The sequence below is a fragment of the Meriones unguiculatus genome, chromosome 11 (genome assembly GCF_030254825.1).
Source record: "Meriones unguiculatus strain TT.TT164.6M chromosome 11, Bangor_MerUng_6.1, whole genome shotgun sequence".
NCBI classification, from domain to species: domain Eukaryota; kingdom Metazoa; phylum Chordata; class Mammalia; order Rodentia; family Muridae; genus Meriones; species Meriones unguiculatus.
This window is the reverse complement of record NC_083359.1, coordinates 87435739-87457170: the sequence shown is the minus strand read 5'-3', so window position 1 is coordinate 87457170 and position 21432 is coordinate 87435739. Positions and strand designations below refer to the sequence as shown.

The window sequence follows — 21432 nt, the reverse complement described above, 5'->3', positions numbered from 1 at the left end:
AAGTCCAAACTAAACTTCAATTTCCTCCTCTCCAAGGGTGGGTGCCTTCGCTTTTCCTTCTTCGCTTTGTGCAGGCAGAGTCTGAGATAGTCATTCATTTATTTTATCTGATTATAATAGATGGCATAATATTGTCTTACTGTGGCAGCAAGTTTAAAGGGGAGGTTAAGGAATTAATTTATTCACTCTCTTCAGCCCAGAGACATTTATTAGGTTTCTACCATGGCACCTAATAAATCTCAACTGTTGCAAAGAGCTTATTGCTCAGCCACAGCAAGACAGAGCTGCAATAAAGTTGTGTTGTAACTGAGGTGAAGATCTACACACGCCACTATGATCGCTGAGAAGTCAGGGCTTAATTATCAGTGCCGAGTGGCTCAGAGCCTACCTTACGGGGGAGAAAGGGGGAGGATAGTGGGACCAGCGTTTGCAGCAAAGGGTGTTTTCATCAGAAAAGAACGTGGGTGCAGCATTCTTGGATGTAGTTCATCCAAGGCTGAAACACAGTGTGCTCGTACCTTAACGTCGTTTCCCCTCTTATTTGCATCTCTTTTCCTTTAGGTTGGAGCCACTCAAGTCAGAGGCTGTAATACCTTCTTTTGTGACCTCTGCAGGAACCGCAGTACCTGTCCACAGTTTAGGTCAGTGTCTACTGGATAATATGTAAAAAGGGTAAATAAATGGATGAATTGCAGCCGATGGTTCGGAAATAGTACATGGGAACGTGCCATCATTCTGAACGATTGTTTCTACAGTTTTCCATGCACTATCTCTTAGCTTTCAAAATGCCATTAAAAGAGAGAAGAAAATACCACACGGACTTAACTTCGCTTCTGTAAGCATTTATGGAGTGTAATTACTGGTCACTATTGAATTTTACCAGTATTATTTTCTCCTCAGATGCCTTCTGGCCCAGCACCCCGCTGAAATTTCTCTGTTCACCATCGCACACGCCCATAGTTTTGGCACATAATGGACCTACCCCAGTCCCTGTTATTTGAACCAGACAGCTTCCGGCTCTGCACGCCCAGGCTGGTTTCTTAGGTTCCTGCCGCCCCTTAAGTTTGTCCTCATTCTGGAATGCTAACACACACACACACACACACACACACACACAGAACAGCACACACATCAACCACACAGCCCACCCCCACCACACACAACACGCAGCTTCCTAGTTCCACACCTCGCTAACTTTGCCTCTCTTTCATTTCCTCCGCGGGCCTGCCCTGCGCTGCCTGCCCATACACATGGTGTAATGTTGTCGCATTTACTAAAAAGGCCTAGATTTACACATCTGTGTTTCACATCTGGCCGGCTATAAGTAAAATTCCACAGGCAGAAGAAGCAGATACATGTGTGTTTGTGTGTGTGTGCTGTAGCTGTACTGTTGTCTGTGGCAGGTCTTTAAGAGAGTAGAACTCTCACTGCTGATAAAAATAAAAAAGAGTTTAGGACAGCAAACTCTAGGTCTTCGTGATAAGGTGGTTTTGTTTCAATGGACTGGATGGTAGTGAGAAATCTCAATGCTTACCAGTCAGTGGTGGCACCATGGCCAAGAAGCAAATAGCTGTGATTGGAGCTGGTATCAGTGGCCTGGGAGCCATCAAGTGCTGCTTGGATGAAGACCTGGAGCCCACCTGCTTTGAAAGAAGTGATGACATCGGAGGCCTGTGGAAATTCCAGGTGACATTTGCATTTTATTTGACTTTAAGTAAGGTTTCGTAAAATAACTATGGCAGTGTAAATGGTTTCGATAAAGGAAGCATACAGCATGTCACACCATCAGAGCCATTTAATGACCCTAATCTTTGTGTGTATGTCACTGACTAAGGAAATTTGTAAATATAGTCAACTTTAGATGAGGAATGAAACTTGGAAGATTGTATTCAAAGCAGTTGAAATCTCATGTGACACAATTATTAGTAAGAAGGTGATGGCTAACAACATATATGGATATGTGTTCATATGTGTATGCTGTTTGGATGCTCTGTTGTTCAAAGTTAGGAATGCCATAATTTGGGGTGATAAAATAGGATGATGATCCTTTGCTGACCTTCTACCATGTAATATTCTATCCTGAGGTAATACCTGCATGCTACCCTTTCTTACGTGTCCCAGGGCACAGTACAGAGAGACAGCTCAGTTTGTGTGTGTGTGTGCGGATGTGTGCTAGTGTTTTACAGGCTATTTTTCTTTGATTTCTAAGAAGCAAGAATTGCAGGGCTGAAGGGCAAAAACATGGTGCTAAATTCTGAGTAGGCTCATTTCCAAGTGGCGCCTTCTCTTGGTGCTTTGCTCATCAATTATTGGTCATGTTCATGAAATCCAGGGCTTGTGATCAATGCTTTCCGGTTCTGCTGATCCTACAGAATCATGCTGAGCAGCAGTTAAGGATGGTTCATGTGACATCTTGGGGGTTTTCATGGATGAGTTCAGTTTCTTCTATTGCCCTTGGCTTTTAGCCCTATTCAGGACACGTATCAACAGCTCAACTATGAGGTCTCTTCATTACTGTGGACAGTGGTTGTTCTGGCAAAGTAACTGGCGTAACTGTCTCCTAGGGGTCTCCTCCTGGTGTCCCCGAAACAGACCAGTGTCCAAGAAGCACTCAGCCCACACACCTTCCAACGTGGTATTGACCCAACTCAAAGACGTCTCTGAGGGATTTTCCCAAGTATGCTTTAACATACTGTTTTTAAATATCAATATCCATATTGTTTCTCCTTTAATTCAAGAGTTCATTCATTCAGTAAATATTTTTGAATACTTAGTATGTACAAGGGATATTTGCAGTTGATAGAATACTCTACTAAGTCTGAATGCAAATCCTCAGCATCAGGGAGCCTAAGCTCTAAAAAGGCAACCTCAGGGATGACCTAGGAAAAGCATAGAGGGAATTTGGGGTACAAATCTATGAGGAGGGAAAGTGCTTTAACATGTTAGCATGTTAAAAAGAGTCAGAAAACTGGTGTGGTTGGTTGTGGTGCCTAAGGGGAAGAAAACTAGGATGTATTTCTGAGGGATATGGGAAACTGGACTTTGTCAGTGGGTATAGACTGTAGTGAGGACTTTGACAGAAACTGAGATTAAAGAGACAAGGAACTTTCTTAAATTGTAGAAGGACCATCCTGCTCCGTGTTGAGAATAGACCAAAGGGAAGTCTAAGCAAGTGTATCTAATTTCAAAGATTCTCAATAACAGTATAGATATGCCATCACGCCAAACTATATCAAAATCCATGAGAGTATAGCAAATTGTACCATCTACAATATGACATGATTTATCATATATGCTGAAATCCATTACATTTTTCTTAGCAGTGTTATCATCTACAAATATTCTCTGCATGTGCTTATGAGTTTATGGCTATTACACATATTTAATTGATCATTCCTTTCATTAATATATAAAAAAACTTGTCTCAAAAGAAAGGAAAAATGTTACCTTACATTATGTAGTATTGGTATTACTATTATTATCAAATTAGCTTTCTGTTAGAGCGGGTGCATAAAGCTGCTTGATGCCCCCTAAGTGTGGAGTGCAGAGAGTGCAGGAATGGCAGTGTCTGAGAATGCATCAGCCCTTCACACTTCGCGTAGCATTTGCGGCCACTAGTTCCCCAGCTTTTGTTTATCTCCAAGTGTATTTTTCTTTCATTTTTAAAAAATTCCCTTTTTAATTAATTATTTATTTATATTTTGCATTAATTACATTTTATTCACTTTGTATCCCACCTATAGCTCCTCCCTCATTCCCTCCCAATTCCACCCTCCCTCTTCTCCTCCCTGCCCCCCTCTAAGTCCACTGATAGGGGAGGTCCTCCTCCCCTTCCATCTGACCAGAGCTTATCAGGTCTCATCAGGACTGGCTGTAACATCCTCCTCTGCGGTCTGACAAGGATGCTCCTCCCTCGGGGTGGGGGTGGTCAAAGAGCCAGCCAGTCAGTTCATGTCAGAGACAGTCCCTGTTCCCCTTGCTAGGGAACCCACTTGGATACTGAGCTGCCATGGGCTACATCTGAGCAGGGATTCTAGGTTATATCCATGAATGGAAGTTGGTTGGGGTATCAGTCTCAGAAAAGATCCCTGTGCCCAGATTTTTTGGTTTTGTTGCTCTCCTTGTGGAGCTCCTGTCCTCTCCAAGTCTTACTAACTCCCCCTTCTTTCATAAGATTCCCTGCACTCTGCCCAAAGTTGGGTTATGAGTCTCAGCATCTGCTTTGAAACAGTGCTAGGCCGAGTCTTTCAGAGAACCTCTGTGGTAGGCTCCTGTCCTGTTTCCTGTTTTCTCCTTCTTCCAACGTCTATCCCATTTGTCTTTCTAAGTGAGGATTGATCTTCTTACCCCGGGTCCCCCTTGTTGTTTAGCTTCTTTAGGTGTACAGATTTTAGTATATTTATCCTATTATATGTCTAGCATCCACTTACAAGTGAATATATACCACTGTTTCTGGGATAGCTCACTCAGGATGATCTTTTCTAGATTTCACCATTTACCTGCAAATTTCGTGATTTCTTTGCTTTTAATTGCTGAGTAGTATTCCATTGTGTAAATGTACCACAATGTCTGTATCCATTCCTCAGTTGAGGGGCATCTGGGTTGTTTCCAGATTCTGACTATTATGAATAAAGCTGCTACGAACATGGCTGAACAAATGTCCTTGTTGTGTACTTGAGCATATGTTGAATATACGCCTAGGGGTGGTATAGCTGGATCTTGAGGAAACACTATTCCTAATTGTCTGAGAAAGCACCAGATTGATTTCCAAAGTGGTTGTATAAGTTTTCATTCCCACCAGCAATGGAGGAGGATTCCCCTTTCTTCACAACCTCTCCAGCATGTGTTGTCATTTGAGTTGTTGATCTTAGCCATTCTGATGGGTATAAGGTGAAATCTCAGGGTCATTTTAATTTGCATCTCCCTGATGGCTAAGGACATTGAACATTTCTTTAAGTGTTTCTCTGCCATTCAATATTCTCTGTTTAGCTCTGTTCCCCATTTTTAAGTTGGATTGCTTGATTTGTTGCTTTTTAACTTCTTTAGTTCTTTATATATTCTTGATATCAGCCCTCTGTCAGATACAGGATTGATGAAGATCCTTTCCCAATCTGTAGACTGTTGTTTTGTTCTGACAACAGTGTCCTTTGCTTTACAGAAGCTTTTCAGTTTCATGAGGTTCCATTTATTGATTGTTCATCTTAGAGCCTGTGTTGTTGCTGTTCTGTTCAGGAAGTTGTCTCCAGTGCCAGTGAGTTCTAGGCTCTTTCCCACTTTTTCTTCTAATCGATTTAGTGTGTCTGGTTTAATGTTGAGGTCTTTGATCCACTTGGACTTTAGTTTTGTGCAGGGTGATAAATATGGATCTATTTTCATTTTTCTGCATGTAGACATCCAGTTGGACCAGCACCATTTGTTGAAGATGCTGTCTTTTTTCCATTGAATGATCTTGGCTTCTTTGTCAAAAATCGAGTATTCATAGGTGTGTGGGTTTATTTCTGGGTCTTCTGTTTGGTTCCATTGATCCACCATTCTGTTTCTATGCCAATACCATCCAGTTTTTATTATTGTTGCCCTGTAGTACAGCATGAGATCAGGGATGAAGATAGCTCCAGATGATGTGTTGTTGTACAGGGTCATTTTGGAAATCCTGGGTTTTTTTGTTTTTCCATATGAAGTTGAGAATTCTTCTTTCAAGGTCTGTAAAGAATTGTGTTGGTATTTTGATGGGAATTGCATTGAATCTGTAGATTGCTTTTGGCAGGATGGCCATTTTCACAATGTTAATCCTACCAATCCATGAGCACGGAAGATCTTTCCATTTTCTGATATCTTCTTCAATTTCTTTCTTCTGAGACTTGAAGTTTTTCTCAAACAGGTCTTTCCCTTGCTTGGTTAGAGTCACACCAAGGTACTTTATGTTGTTAGTGGCTATTGTGAAGAGTGTTGTTTCCCTAATTTCTTTCTTGGCCCTTTTGTCTTTGGTGTACAGGAGGGCTTCTGATTTTTTTTTTTGAGTTAATTTTGTATTAAAAGAATTCTTACTGGCCTCTGATGTCTAGGCAATCATTTTTATTTTGTCATTTTACATACATTATTCTCTTTTCTGACATCCATCGCTCTGATTGAGGAGTCATGTACAGGATTTGTTGTTGATTCAATGTGATGTGATGCGATGTGAGTGTGTGTGGGGGTATGGGGGGTGTTTTCTCTAGAAAATATAGGAGCTATGGGGGACATATCTTGACAATCTTTAAAAAGAAATCTACTTTCTTTTTTATAACTGAGCCCACTTAAAAAACATTTCATTACCTCCTAATTATGAAGTTTGTTGTACTGAGGTGTCTTCTCTTATAGAAAAACCCTTCAGAGGAAATGCCTAGTATCTACGAGTCTGTGACCATCAACACTTCAAAGGAGATGATGTGCTTCAGTGACTTCCCCACCCCTGACCACTTCCCCAACTACATGCATAACCGCAAACTCATGGACTACCTCCAGATGTACGCCAAGCACTTCAGCCTTCTGGATCACATTCGATTTAAGGTGAGCGGTTGTGTTAGGTGTGTGAATGTGTGGGCAAATACGTTACTTATGGTCACCGAGGTTCTGCCCAGCACCTTCTGGTTTTCCCAGATGAGGAAGGGTTTATCAGTGAGCTTCCTATGTCAGAAGACTATCACGGGTTGAATGAGACTTTTTGAGAGTTTCGCTTGAAGGTGAGGCTGGAAAGCTTTGCTCATCAGAACCTATTCTGACAGTGTGTTGCTGTGGTGCAGCCCTCCATGTAAGATATAAATCCAAAATGCTTGTGAACTTAGAATAATAGCAACAGCAGCTGAGCCAAACCATGTTGCTTACAGAACAAGAAGCTCATACAAAGAATGTTTATTTCCTTCCTTCTACCTGTGATCAACAGTACAACTCAAACATACAAACCCGGTTTCACTTCATGATGAAGTTTTAATCCTTCAATTCACAACACAGGCCTGAGGTAAATGAACAGTCCTGTGCTAGAGAGGGAACAAAATAAAAAAAAAAAATAAAAATAAATAAAAAAAAAAAAAACAAAAAAAACCCATTATCTCCCTGCATACGAAGTCTTCCCAGGAGGAAGTCAATACTGTGGATTCAGTCACTCCCCTATTCCATAAAGCCTCAACCATTTCTATTTAATATCCCTACTGCACTGAAAACGCACTCAACAATGAGCTGCTGTGGAAGGGACAGGAGCTATCCTGGTGGGGATGCCTTGGGTAAGTGTCCTGTCAGGATCTGTGGGACCTGGAGAGGAAGACCAAGCAAGACCTGTGAGGTGAGTCACCGTGTCTCCACTCTCGTCCTCAGACCAAAGTGAGAAGTGTGAGAAAGCGTCCAGACTTCAGTGTCAGTGGACAATGGGATGTTGTGGTGGAGATGGATGGGAAACAGGAGAGCCTGGTCTTTGATGGGGTTCTGGTCTGCAGTGGCCACCACACAGACCCGCACCTGCCACTTAAGTCCTTCCCAGGTATGTCATGAAGAATCTGACACAGACGCATTTTCCAAATAATTTACAGGCAGAAATGAGTGCGCATGAACGTTACTAAGTTTCAGTGAATTTTTCCCGGTATCCCTCAGGAACAAAGTGTTCACCCTCTATTAACAGGACAATACAATCCATTGAGATACCAAAGCAGGCAAACACAAACACTTTTCCACTTCTCATCACATACACCTTCTAACCTATAGCAAAAATCAGCCCACATTTAAATGGTTCTAGTTTTGTCCACTTATTGGATCTCAGTTCGTTCCAAAGAAAGTAAAATTAATAAAAACAAAACACAAAGACAAGTGACAAACAAGCAGCTGGCAAATCCATATATTTAGAAATCTTAACATATGGGGAAAGAACTTTCGTACATTTATTTATCATGAGTTTATTTTTAATTTTTAAGTAAAATATAATTACTCATTTTTCCCTTTCCCTTTCCTCCCTCCAATCACTTCCATGTGCCATCCTTTGCTCCTTTTCAAAGTCATGGTCTTTTTCTTTAACTGTTACTGCTATACATCAATCACACATAGATATGGTATATCATATCTCTATATATACATATATAGAGATATGATATGTCATATGTGTGTGTGTGTGTGTGTGTGTGTGTGTGATTAAAGGGCTAGCCATTCTGGATTGGATAACCAATTGAAGGGGCTTTTCCTAAGAGAAGACTATTTCTCTCACTCTCAGCATTTCTTACTCACCTGTAGTCTGTGCTTGGGGACCATCCCTTCCATATCTGGGTTTTCAATGAGCAGCTTATTGTTCCCTTGTGGTTCTATGTAGTAAAATGGTACCCATCTCAAGGTGGATTGTTTTAGCTCCCCTATTTCCCTAAACCCTCTCCCCTTACTCTTGACCCACTTTTCCTCTATTTCTCTCATAGTACCACCAGGAATTACTAGGAAATATTTTATATTTCAATTCTTTTTTTTTTTTTTTTGGTACTCAAGAAAGCATTGTGAGAAATGGAGGCAAAGTAAATAAGATTACCTTAAATGGTTGTTCAAATTTCTGAGTGAATTTACACATCACATACATAATCTTTTTACACCCCAAAACAAATATTTGCAAAATGAGAGTCCCTGGTTTTTGAACATTATAAAGCAATACATTCAGGGAGGCATTTCTAAGTATGAGACAATCTACAGACTGCACACTGAGCTATTGTAGCAGCTTCTTTCTGATGCTCCCTGGCTGAGAGGCACTCCTTATAGAGAAAGAGAAACATGTTCACATAGAGCAGGCCTAGCCATGTCAGACAGATGGGGGTTTTTAAGCATCCAACAAAGCCAAGTACAGCCTCGGGTGCTGACATCGGGCACATAAGGCAGGGGAGAAACCGATGAAGAACAGCTCTACAGCTCCTAGAGAACTGTACACCACTCAATCCACTTTGTTAATTTTCTTAGAGCTGGGAGACTAATATAACAATGAATAGTGCTAGATCCTGGTGCTGTTGGAACACTTTCATTTGTACAGAGCGAAGACAGAGAGAGGCATTATTTCATAAATACTTTATAAGATCGCCAGGCTATACTGAGAACCCACGGACTCTAAGTCTGGGCTTAGTCCCCCCACCCCTGATCTCCTTTAAACATAAGTGACATTTGGGGATGATGTGTGAGCTTCAGCTGGCTGACCCGGATTTTATTTCTTGCTCCTCTGGGTGGTTCAGAATATAACTTTCTTCTCTCTGTTAAGATATGAAAGTTCTCCTCAGGGTGACAAATTACTTTCCTCTGCCACAGGCATCGAGAAGTATGAAGGCTGTTATATCCATAGTCGGGAATACAAAAGCCCCGAGGACTACACAGGAAAGAGAATCGTCGTGGTTGGCATTGGGAATTCCGGTGTGGATATTGCGGTGGAGCTCGGTCGGGTAGCAAAACAGGTTTGTTGGCAATCATTAACTCACCAGCGGAGTCCTGGCCACTGGTAGATGTCATCCCGAGTGAAGGTTTGGAAGAAAAAAAAAGTGCCCACCCTCAAGATGGGTTCTACGTTCATACAGAGTAGAAAATGAGTGCAAAATAAATCCCTTATGCTAATAATGGAACGGGCTTGTGAACAATTTACCAAGTGACCTGAGTGAGGATGGTACTAGGTAGGTAAAGCATGATGTTAAATAACAAATCTGATTTTTTTTTCTTCTTGGTATGATCTGCATATGAGGGAGAACGTGGTATTTGTCTTTCTGAGTCTGGGTTACTTTCACCTAGTAAGATATCTTCCATGCACTTATTTTAGAGAAAACAATATAGATTTTTCAAAGCAATTGATATGGCAATTAACTTTTGAATTCAGACCCTTATTTACATATGAAGTACAGCTATGTCAATACCAGGAGGATTTTTAACACGATAGTTCAGTAACAGGTAGATAAGTGAATTACATGTTAGTTTTCATTAACAAATTTGGTATCATATAAGCTGCATTTGGCAAGAGGGTGGCTCAGGAAAAGTTCCAGCAAAGCATAGCATGGTGGCCGCTGCCCAGTGCTTTGCCTCCTGTTCTTCAGTGGTCTGCACTCTCCAACGGGGGTGATGGCTGACGTTTGAACTGTACAACAGGTCAACCTTCCTCTATTCAGTCCTGCTGTAATTCTGCCTCCCACAGGTATTCCTCAGCACTAGACGAGGTTCATGGATTTTACACCGTGTTTGGAACAACGGGTATCCCATGGATATTTCATTCTTCACTCGGTTCCATAGTTTCCTCCAGAAAGTATTAACCACGGCAGCAGTAAATAAGTACCTAGAGAAGACAATGAACTCAAGATTCAACCATGCACACTATGGGCTGCAGCCCCAGCACAGGTAACAAACGGAGGGCTTGATGTAGGTCATCGTGTGTAGAGGTGATGGGCTTTTTGCTTTGAAGACAATGTAATCTTTAGTTCCTGGTTGATCTCATAACCTTAGGGATGGAAAGCGCTCAGGATTAGATAGTATACTTTAAGGCATGCAAATGTGCACGTGCTTCTTGGTACCACTTGATTCATCCATTCACCAGTCAGTTACCACGTGATTGCTGTACACCAAAAACTGAGACAGAAGGCAATGAAATGCTCCTCCCTTCGACAGATGTCAACTAAAGAGGTCAGAGAAGACACAAACATAGGTTTGAGCAAAGCAATGTGAGAGGCCATGATGGATGGGAGAGCGGGGTGCATCTAGGTCCAAATCAGACGTAGTCAGTTTCATTGGGGTAGGGATGGAAGTGTCCGGGGAGCATTCACAGAAGGGGAGCTACCTAAGGGATCCCCCTCTGTAAGACTACCCCTGTGACTCCAGGTCTGATCCCATGAAACTTTCCCAGTTCAGAAATCACCAGTAGCTTCTAAGTAAGAAGCAAAAGAGAGAGTGGGATCAGGGCTAAGCCGAGTTAAGAAAGAAATGTAAATGTAATGAAGAAATATTCAAATGAGTTAGTCGCCCCAGGATTCATTGATGGGATAATTATCCTCAAATATATATTTCGATGATATGTTGAGGTGGTGCCATCAAGAGTAACTGAGATTAGATGATACCATGAGGATGAGGCCCCTGTGAGGGTTCGGGCTTTTACAAGAGGAGGAGGAGATAACTGAGTCGGAGGTTTTGCTCTGTTTCCCCGTGTGCCACTTCAGACTATGCAGTGTCCCCAGCAGCAAGAAGTCCCCAGCAGGACTAGACGTGAGTCCTTAACATGGGCTCTCCATAAATGATCTAAATCAATAAATGTTGAGTATTTTTATAAATTACCCAGTTACCCAGTCTTACATATTGTTCTAGCAAAGGTAAACAGATCAGACAACAAATATCTTTCTTACATGAGTGCTTATTGTCTCCAATTACATGCACACACCCATACATGCGCGCGCGCGCGTGTGTGTGTGTGTGTGTGTGTGTGTGTGTGTGTGTGTGTGCAGGCATGTGGGGGAGGGGTGTGTGTGGAGGGCAGAGCTTGATGTCTGAGGTCCTGTGAAATAGCTCTCCACCTTATTGTTTGAGACAAGGTCTCTCCTTAAATACGGTGCTCAACAATTCAGTTGCAATAGGCAGGAAGCAAGTCCCAGGACCTTCTTGTCTTCTCCTTCCCACTGCTGGGATTGCAGGTCCTCACTGCGGTGTTCAGGTTGCTATGCCGGTGCCAGGGGTGAAGCTCAGACTCTCATTCTTGCACAGCTCCCACTTAGGGACTCAACTATCCAGCTTCTCCACTCCCCCATATGATTCAGCAGATGGGACAAACGAATGTGATATGTATTGATTTGTTCACTAAAATAATTTAATGACCTTCTATTATGCTGTGGATGAAAACATTACATTCTATGGAGGAAGATGAGTACTATTTTTGTTTGATGGTTTGTTTGTTTGAGACAGGGTTTCTCTGGGTAGCCTTGGCTGTCCTAGACTCTCTTTGTAGACCAGGATGGCCTGGAACTCACAGAGATCCACCTGCCTCTGCCTCCCCGAGTGCTGGGGTTAAAGGTGTGCACCACCACTAAGCTATAGAATGTCATGAGAACTAGGAAGGAAGTGGGTGGTGGATATCACACAGACGTTGACTGTCTAGGGGTAGAACTGGATAGACAGACCAATAGAATGATGGAGGAAGCAATCCTTAGGAGTGATATTTACGTTAAAACTTAAAGGGCAAGAAAGAGCCAGCATGAAAAGTCATCTAAAAAAAAGAAGGATTCTTAAGCAAGTCATTCTTGAGCTAGGTTGGGGGTTGGTTAAAAAGCGATGAAGAGAAGAGAACTCAGTGCCATAGTGAACTCAGGAAGAGAACCACAAAGAGGCAGAAGCAAAGGCACATATGGCTGGATCACAGGGCAAAACCTGGACTCTGTCCATTTTTTAAGATGATTGCATAAATTAAGGCATCCAACACATTCTCTTATACACACACAATGAAACTGTCACTGTAGCGAAGCAAATTGAAACATCCATGATCTCACATAGACCTATTTCAGCAAAAGCATCTAAATCCTTGATGCAATAGTGTTGTTGGCTCTAGTCCCCATGCAGTGAGTTTGAACCTTAACTTGTTCATTCTTCACATTTTGACTTTACATCCTTTCATCTACATTTCTCCATGTTCTCCTCCACCCCTAAAACCTGCTAATAGCCATTGTAATCTCTACTCATTAGACTTTTTTTTACATACTACATGTAAGTAATAAAACACTCTTTTTCAGTATCTGGCATATTTCACAGAGCATACTATTTGTCAGGTTTATTATGCTGGCAATATCTTTACTAACTTTATTAGTATTTTTTGAGAATTTTGTATAATGTATTTTGATTACATTTCTCTCTCCCCACGCCCCTGCCAGATCCACACACCCCATGTTTTATATATAAATATATATGTATATATGTACATATATATTCTAAAGCATCAAGTCCAATTTGTGCTGTCCACATACCGCTTGATGCTGGCCTTTGGGACTTAGAATCTTATGCCTAATGGGTAAGTGTTCTCTCACCCATTTTAAGGCCGACTAGCATCTCATTGGACATACAATCACAGTCACGGATCAGGGAAAAAGAAAGACACGTATCACAGTTTCTTACGCATTAGTCCGTGGATCAACACGTAGGTTCCGATTTTACTCAGGTTTACCCTTTGGGTAGCATGAGTAAGAAAATAAACGTGGAGCTGCAGATGTGTTTTGAGGCAGTGAGCATTTCCCTAAGTACTAAGAATAATGACTTAGGGGCCGAATGATAATGCTACGTTTTTATGTCTAGAGCTGAGACGCTAAGGGACCCATTAAGGCTTTGAACAGTGTTTGAGTCTCCCTTCTCAACAGGTCAGATGAGTACCTGGAGATCAATTTTAGGGATCCCAAAGGTGAAACTCGGGTGCATTCTGGGAAGAGCTTGGCGTGTGATTCTGCTGAAAAGCAACATCAGCTCTTCATGAAGCAAGTGCCCTAGCACTGACGAAGTGGAGAAGAAGCAGCTGAATCCTTCCTGGGGCCACTATGCCCAAGGAGGAGGAGGCCAAGGCTTTCTTTGGCTAGCCCAACAAGATTAGGGATGTTTGCAAGTTTTTTTCATCTTAGTTCACAGAGATGGCCCTCTTACCTTGGCCCACTACCTGCAGAACAGCCACCCCAAGCTGCCTTCAGCTACCAAAGGCAACTTGTAGAAAGCGTCAAGCAGAATCCAAACAGGCAATATATCTGAAAACTGGGACAGCTACTAGGACAGCTGAGTGGAGAAAAGAAGTCGGATTGCGTAAAAACGATGAAGCACTCTTAAAGAGATCCAAGGCTACAAAGAATTACTCTCTGGTAATTAAAAACGCCATTTCCCAATTAAAAGCCAAAGCACATAGTAGGAAAAAACGCTGACTAGAAAGATGGAAAAAAAATTGGAATAGAGAGGAGACACAATACTTAAATAAGGAACAGAAGAAGAGATTCCCCAGACTGAAAAGGAGTCGCTGGATTTCAGGTTACAATACTGAAAACACATGAGTACGCAGATGCTCTCCATGTAAACCCCGCGGTTTCCCCAGATTTTTCAAGGTCTGGTTGAACTTTACTGGCCAGCCACATGGTTAGTCTCCCGCAAGCTAGCCTGAGGCTGGGCCTTGAAGAACCCTAGGCATTTATAAAAGCTTTAGGTCCTTTCCCAGATCACTAAAAGAAACCAACCCCAGCCTTTATGTCAAATTTCTTAACCAATCTACAAACCCCATAGCCCCGGCCTGCTCACTGGGGCATCCCTTATTTTATTCGACCAGAACACACTGTAGCCTTGGTGATCTCCTCTAGTACATTCTTTGAACATCTAGTACATTCTATGAGCCTGTTTCAGAACGTCTTACTTCAGAATTCTACCCAGTTACCTCTTGGAGCAGTTTTGAGTATCTCCAGGTCCAGCCTCAGACAGACAAAACTCTCAGGAAAATTGTACCAATATGGCTCCAGTCATAAAGGAAACCCAATACGGCTTTTGTTGATCTACATATGTACAGCGTTGAAGACAACAGCACAATGGAATCTACAGATTCTGCTAGAAAATATATCAACCTCAGGCTCCTAAATCCTGTAAGAAGACAAGAAAGTCATGTGAGTTTGGGTCCACAATAGAAAAGTATCAGAGCAGGTACCTAGGACAGAAGAAGAAAAAGGGGAAAGGTGATCACACACACACACACACACTTATAAATATTTATTTATGATTAAGCTTTTATGGAAGTAGATACAAAAGAAATGAAAACACAAAAATAAATAAGAAAGGAATGAAGGAAAAAGGAAGGAGGGAAGGAAGGAAGGAAGGAAGGAAGGAAGGAAGGAAGGAAGGAAGATTAAAGAAAGCAAGCCACAGCCCATTTCCTCTGGTACTGTGGGGTCTAAGTGCTAGTGAAGCAATACAGCACAAAGGAAACAACCCTGAATGTCCTTCACCTTCATAAACTCCAGAAGTGATGAGGAAATTTATATGAGCTAAGTAGTGGCCTCAGCCTCACTTCAGAAAAATCCATAAAACTGCTGGAATCAAACACTGAATGACAAGATTCCTCTTAATGAAGGCACATAAGGTTCTTCGTGGGACTCTTAAAATATTACAGAAGCCAATCTTTACTTTTTAAATAATGCATAATACATTTCCTCTGATTGTGTTTTCCCATTGATTTAGCTAGAGACACTGCTTTACCATACAAAGATTTAAATTTTTAAAATTCACACACATCTATCTTTCCTTTTGTAATTTCCTTCTAAAGTCTAGATAAGGAAGGTCTCACCTGCCTCAGGAATGTAAAATTAGTCTTCAAAATTTACTCCCTACATTTGGGATCTTTAAATATTTTTGAGCGTAAGTATTTAATCACGTAAGAATTTGTTTGCCCATGATGATTGTAAGGGGAAGACCTAGCAACACACCCTAATCAGAAGCCCTTAACCCTTAGGCTGAGTTGGAATTCCTCACTCAGCCCTATAGGTTTCCTCAAGCCAAACGTGATAAGACACACCCTATGTACACGTGAGAGTTACCTCATGACAGGGGTACTTTCTGTGAAGCTCACTGTCAGAGGCTTCCGTTGTTCTGTACACCTCACAGTGTGTGATCAAGGAAGTCGTGGCAGGGGCTAATCATGTCCCAGGAGCCACTGGTGCAGTCCAGACACAAGGGAAAGGAGATATAGGAAGGGTTGCTGGTGTAATGCGACATGCTGATTACAGTCACATTTTTATTTATCGGCACAAATGACGGTAGGTGTGTATACAGTAAAGGAAGTACATAAGAGACAGTTCCGTGGACACCAGCTATCCCACGGTGTGCATGAACGTACATCTTGACGCTCAGCACCTGCCTTACACACCATCACTACACACACCATCAGTGGGCTGCATCACGATGGTTGCGAGGTCACCGAAGGACAAGCTTGACGCTCCAGCGCCATTTTTAAAACATCACTCTCATCTGTTTGGTGGTTTGGTTTTTACCAGGACCCTGAATGTAGCGCATGACTGTGTACATTTTTATTTTTCCCAGTCTGGCAATACATTTTCTTCATAATCATAGTAAGTCTCTTCTCTACGTTATTCCCTGTCCAGCTCTGACCTCTGTGGAGCAGATTCTCTCAGTTGGTGTATTAAGTCCCTCTTCTGTCCTTGAAGAGGGTGGTCAGGTGACGCGGCTTCCTCCAATGGGAGAAGACTAGTATGTACCCAGAAGGCCACACTCTGCATCTGTAGCCTCTGCTCTCTCCCTCTCGCGCGCGCTCCTCCCTGGACAATGGCTTCAGTGCCATTTCCTCAACACGACCCTTTGCAGGTGCTGGGGTGTGAGGTATCTTTCTGGCTGCCTGCTACAGATGGTTTTTACATCTACTTTAGACTTGAATCTCACAAACAATAATAATCTGGCACAAAGAGGGAAAGAAGGAAAACTAGTAATGGCTTGTGACTTGTCTTCAGAAGCCAAATGTCATTTTTCCTAAAATCTAAGACGTCCAAAGATTTTATAACAAACCAGATGAGAAATATATGAATGAATGAATGAACGAACAAATGATATGTGCATATTTTCAGGATAAAATCTGACACAAAATACTTGAAGGAAAGTAGCACTGAGAGAGCCACCAAGTATTCAGAGTACAAAATACAGTCCAGGAGAAAGGGGGAGAGCTCAGATCTTGGTGTGCAAGCGTGAGAACCCGAGCTTGAATTTTCAGAATCCATGTAAAAAGAAAGTTTAGAGGTCAAAGATGGCCACGTGTGTATGTAATCCCAAACTTGGGAGTCAGGGGTATGTAGATCCAGGAAGTTCAATGGCCAGGTAGCTTAGCCAAAACCCCAAACTCTGGGTTCAGAAAGAGACCTTATCTCAAGGGAGTAAGACCTGGTTGATAGACCGAGATGCCTCTTCTCCTTCCCCGACCTTTCCATACTTTCATATTCGTGCCCACCTGCACATATATATGCACACACATACCCAAATACACGCGTGCACACACTTTAAACTCCTGTGTTTAGAGAGCCGACGAGGGAAGTTGCTAGTTTGAGTTCCCTCTCCCACATCTTGCCTTCTGTTCCTCAGCTTTGCTCAGATCTCTGTTTTCCTGTACAGACCACTGAGTCAGCATCCTACCCTCAGTGACGACCTCCCAGGTCACATCATTTCCGGAAAAGTGCAAGTGAAGCCTAACGTGAAGGAGTTCACAGAAAGTGATGTCATCTTTGACGACGGCACGGTGGAGGACAATATCGACGCCGTCATCTTTGCCACGGGATACAGCTTCTCTTTTCCATTCCTCGAGGGTCTGATTGCAGTTACTGACAACGAAGTGAGCCTGTATAAGCTCGTGTTCCCGCCACACCTGGAGAGGCCCACGCTGGCTGTCATCGGACTCATCCAGCCCCTGGGCATCATCCTACCTATTGCAGAACTGCAGTCTCGCTGGGCCGTGTGGGTGTTCAAAGGTCTGTGGGCAGAGGCTGGGAAGGGACCCGCCAGCTCGCCTGAAGCCAACCCTCCTTTGCTCTCCACACTAGTTTGCTCCTCCTGGTAAAACATGCCCCCCCTTCTCCTCTTATTGAAAATAGGTTTGTTTTCTTATATTCTATATCCTGATTGTGGTTTCCCCTCCCTCTACTCTTCCAAGTTCCTCCCAGCCTCCACTCCACTCCAGATTCATCTCCTTTCTGTCTCTTCTTAGAAAACAAACAGGCTTAGTGTAGTAAAATATAGTTTAGTATAGTTTAGTATAGTGATAAAACAAAAACTAACAGGTTAGAATTGGACAAAACAAACAAATAGAAGGAAAAGAGCCCAAGAGAAGGCACAAGTAACAGACTGACTAGTTCACACACTAAGAAATCCTATAAAATCACTAAAGTGGAACCCATAATATATATGCAAAGGGCCTACAGGGCCAAAAAAAAAGAGAAGAAAAAAGTTTACAAGTGAAACAAAATAAAAATAAAAAACAATAGCCAGGCGTGGTGGCACACGTCTTTAATCCCAGCACTTGAGAGGCAGAGGCAGGTGGATCTCTATGAGTTCGAGGCCAGCCTGGTCTATAAAGAGAGAGTTCCGGGACGACCATGGAGGTTACACAGAAAAACTCTGCCTCAAAAAGCCTAATAATAATAATAATAATAATAATAATAATAATAATAATAGATACATTTAAAAAAATAAAATAGAAACCCTCCACCACAACATTAAGAAACAAAAGAAACTCCAGAGACTCTGTCAAGTTTGTTACCCATTCTCCATCTACTGCCAAGGCATGCAGTCTACCCATGAGTATTTTGTTTCCTCGGCAAGATTCCCTTAGAGGGAAAAAAATTTTCATTTGCAAATGGTTATCAATTAGAAATTGCTTCTGAGTGACAGATAGGAGCGTGGGTCCACTTCTTTGAGCTCTAGGGTCTCATCTTGTGTAGACCCATGCAGGACTTGTGTGTGCTGTTCAGTCTCTGTGAGTTCATACGTGTGCCGATCTTATTAATTAAGAGGGCCTTGTTTCCTTGGTGTCCTCCATCCCCTAAGGCTCTTCCACTCTTACTGTCTCCTCTACTACAGGGTTTCCTGAGACCTGGGGAGTGGAGGGGAAGAACACTTGATGAAAACATCACTTTCGGGTCTGTTTTCAACATCTCCCAGTCTCTGCCTAATGTCTGGCCCTGGGTCTCTGCATTGGCTCCCTTCTGCTGCAGGAAGAAGTCTCTCTGATGATGGCTGCGCATGGCCATAGCTAAGATTGTTGAAAAGTATCATTAAGTCATGTTTTGTTATTTTCTGTTTGCTCATTGGTTTGTTTTTAGAACAGTAATTTTGGGGTTTACCCTTGTCCCCCGGGCTATGCGGACTCAGGTTCTTGGTCACCCAAGCAGTGCCGGGTATGGGTTTCGTTTCGTGGAATGGACATTTAGTCAAATCAGATATTGGTTGGTTACTCTCACAAGCCTTGTGCCACTGTCTCCTCCCAAGTGTCCTCCCTTGTCTCCCTCCTCCCTCCCTTTCCCCTCTTGATCCTCCCATCCATCCATAACTATTTCATTTCCCTTTCTAGTGAGAGGTATCTATCCCTCCAGTCCCTTTCCCTATGACTAACCTCAGTTGTTCTATGGATTATAGCTTGATTATCATTAACGTAACAGCTAATATTTATATATAAGTGAATATATACCATATTTGTCTTTCTGTGTCTGAGTTACCTCACTCAAGATGATTTTTTTCTAGTTTCATCCATTTACCTGCAAAATCCATTATTTCATGTTTTTAGCAGCTGAGTAATACTCCGTTGTATAAATGTACATTTTCTTTATCCATTCTTCTTCTGAGGGAAATCTAGGTTGTTTTCAACTTCTTGCTACTATGAATAGGCAGCAATGAACATGGCTGAGCATGTGTTTCTGTGGTAAGATGAAACATCCTCTGGGTATATGCCAAGAGTAGTATAGCTTGGATCTTAAGGTGGATTTATTCCCATTTTCTTGAGGAGCCTCCACACTGATTTCCATACTGGCTGTACAAGTTTGCACTCTCATCAGCAGTGAATGACTGCTCCACTCCCACATCCCTGCCAGTATGAGCTGTCACTTGTGTTATTGATCTCAGCCATTCTGCCAGGTGTAAGATGAAATCTCACAGTAGTTTTGATTTGCATTTCCCTGACGACTCAGGATGTTGAGCGTTCCTTTAAGTTACACATGCCTTTCTTATTCTTGCAAATCCTGATGGACTTTTCACTTCCAGGGCTGAGCAAATTACCCTCCATGAAGACCATGAAGGCAGATATTGCCCAAAGGAAAAAGGCTATGGAAAAACGGTAAATAAAAATGCAGTGACAATTGTTTGAAAACTTCAAAGAGATGGCAGGGTGCCTAGTGTGGAATTCTAACTTCATTCACATGCATCTCACGCTTCTCCATTCCCTACACCATGCTCTCACACAGCACGGAACCAACAACACGCCTTAGCCCTCTGGCCCAGTTCCGTGGTGAATGAGTGCATGGCTATCCTCTCCGTGTTTTATCTGCAATTACATCTGCCACTTCAGTCTCCATCTTTAGTGATTTCTTCTGGGCTCTCACCATGGAAGCTTAGCTAACTCCCCAAAAGTGACATTAGTCTCTGAGTTTCACCATAATCATGTTTCTTACTGACCAGCTAATGGCCCAAGGCTAAAGTACACCTAAAGGCCAGGGCCAGAGCACTAATGACTGTCTGATTACTCATCCCTGGTTGACAACGAATACAGAAAGGGACTGGAAGTTAAGTTCTCCATCCAATCTACACACTACACAGCTAACTGTTTAGCTGCACCAAAATCTTTTCTTTGAAAAGAAAACTACTTCTTTCAATATACGGGTTCTGGAAATGAAACTTAAGTTATGAGACTTCTTAGAAAGCTCCATTTTCTGTTTTGTTTTGTTTTTTTTCTGACCTCCACATATGTACACTCCAGCACTTATGTACACACACACACAAAGTAAATAAATGAATGCAAGAGAATCACTTCTAAGAAAGGTATCTTAAAGGATAGAGATCACTATGAACACAGTCTGAAGTTCAACAATGTGGTGCAAACAAACAAACAAACAACAACAAAAAAAAAAACAGTGAAGGTACGTGGAGGATGGAGGCATGGATTCTGTGTCCTCAGTTCCATTATGTGTTGTGTTTCTTCACCTCTAGGATAGAAATAGTTAGAGTTCCTGCCTGGTGCTGAAGACTGAGCCTCCCATGTTTGTGGTTTGCCTCTGTGTTTTAGGTATGTGAAGACAGCCCGGCACACCATCCAGGTGGACCACATTGAGTACATGGATGAGATTGCCACTCTGGTTGGGGTGAAGCCCAACCTCCTGTTCCTGTTTCTCTCAGATCCAAAGCTGGCCATGGAAGTCTTCTTTGGGCCCTGCACCCCATACCAATACCGTTTGCAGGGTCCCGGGAGATGGGATGGGGCCCGGAGAGCCGTCCTGACTCAGCGAGAGCGGATCATCAAGCCCTTGAAGACTCGAATTACCAGTGAGAACAGCCGCTCCACCTCAGGTCTCTCTTGGAGAAAGATGGCACCATTTGGCCTGGCATTTTTGGGTGCAGGTTTAGCATACTTGAGATATATTTACCATGATAAACACAAATGAATGAGTGAATTGTTTCATGGGGTGGGGGAGGGGGACATTTACAATTCTATTCATTGGAGATCTCCACAAAGCCTTTAGTCAGTAGACATGTCAATTTCATTTCACAGGACCATAGCTACAGAAAGGTTTAGATATACTCCACAAGTAGAGGATTCCTTTGAGATGGGGGTATGCTAACTTTTGCTAAACATTTTGACTGCATTAGGAGAGCTTGCTTTTAAGACAGTCTCGAGGCCCTATTTAAAGCTGGGGAGATGTTCGCAGCCAAGTGGACCCTAAC

At 42.4% G+C, this 21432-nt stretch overlaps 1 protein-coding gene across 1 annotated transcript; it reads left to right on the top strand.

Moving 5' to 3' along the window:
• Positions 1-1551: 1551 nt before the first annotated feature.
• Positions 1552-21152, top strand: LOC110566917 (flavin-containing monooxygenase 5-like). Its single transcript, XM_021664828.1, has 8 exons — positions 1552-1686; positions 6358-6546; positions 7348-7510; positions 9292-9434; positions 10160-10359; positions 17122-17474; positions 19759-19831; positions 20777-21152. The coding sequence occupies exons 1-8, from the start codon at positions 1552-1554 to the stop codon at positions 21150-21152; spliced, it is 1632 nt and encodes a 543-aa protein (XP_021520503.1).
• The last annotated feature ends 280 nt before the right edge of the window (positions 21153-21432 follow it).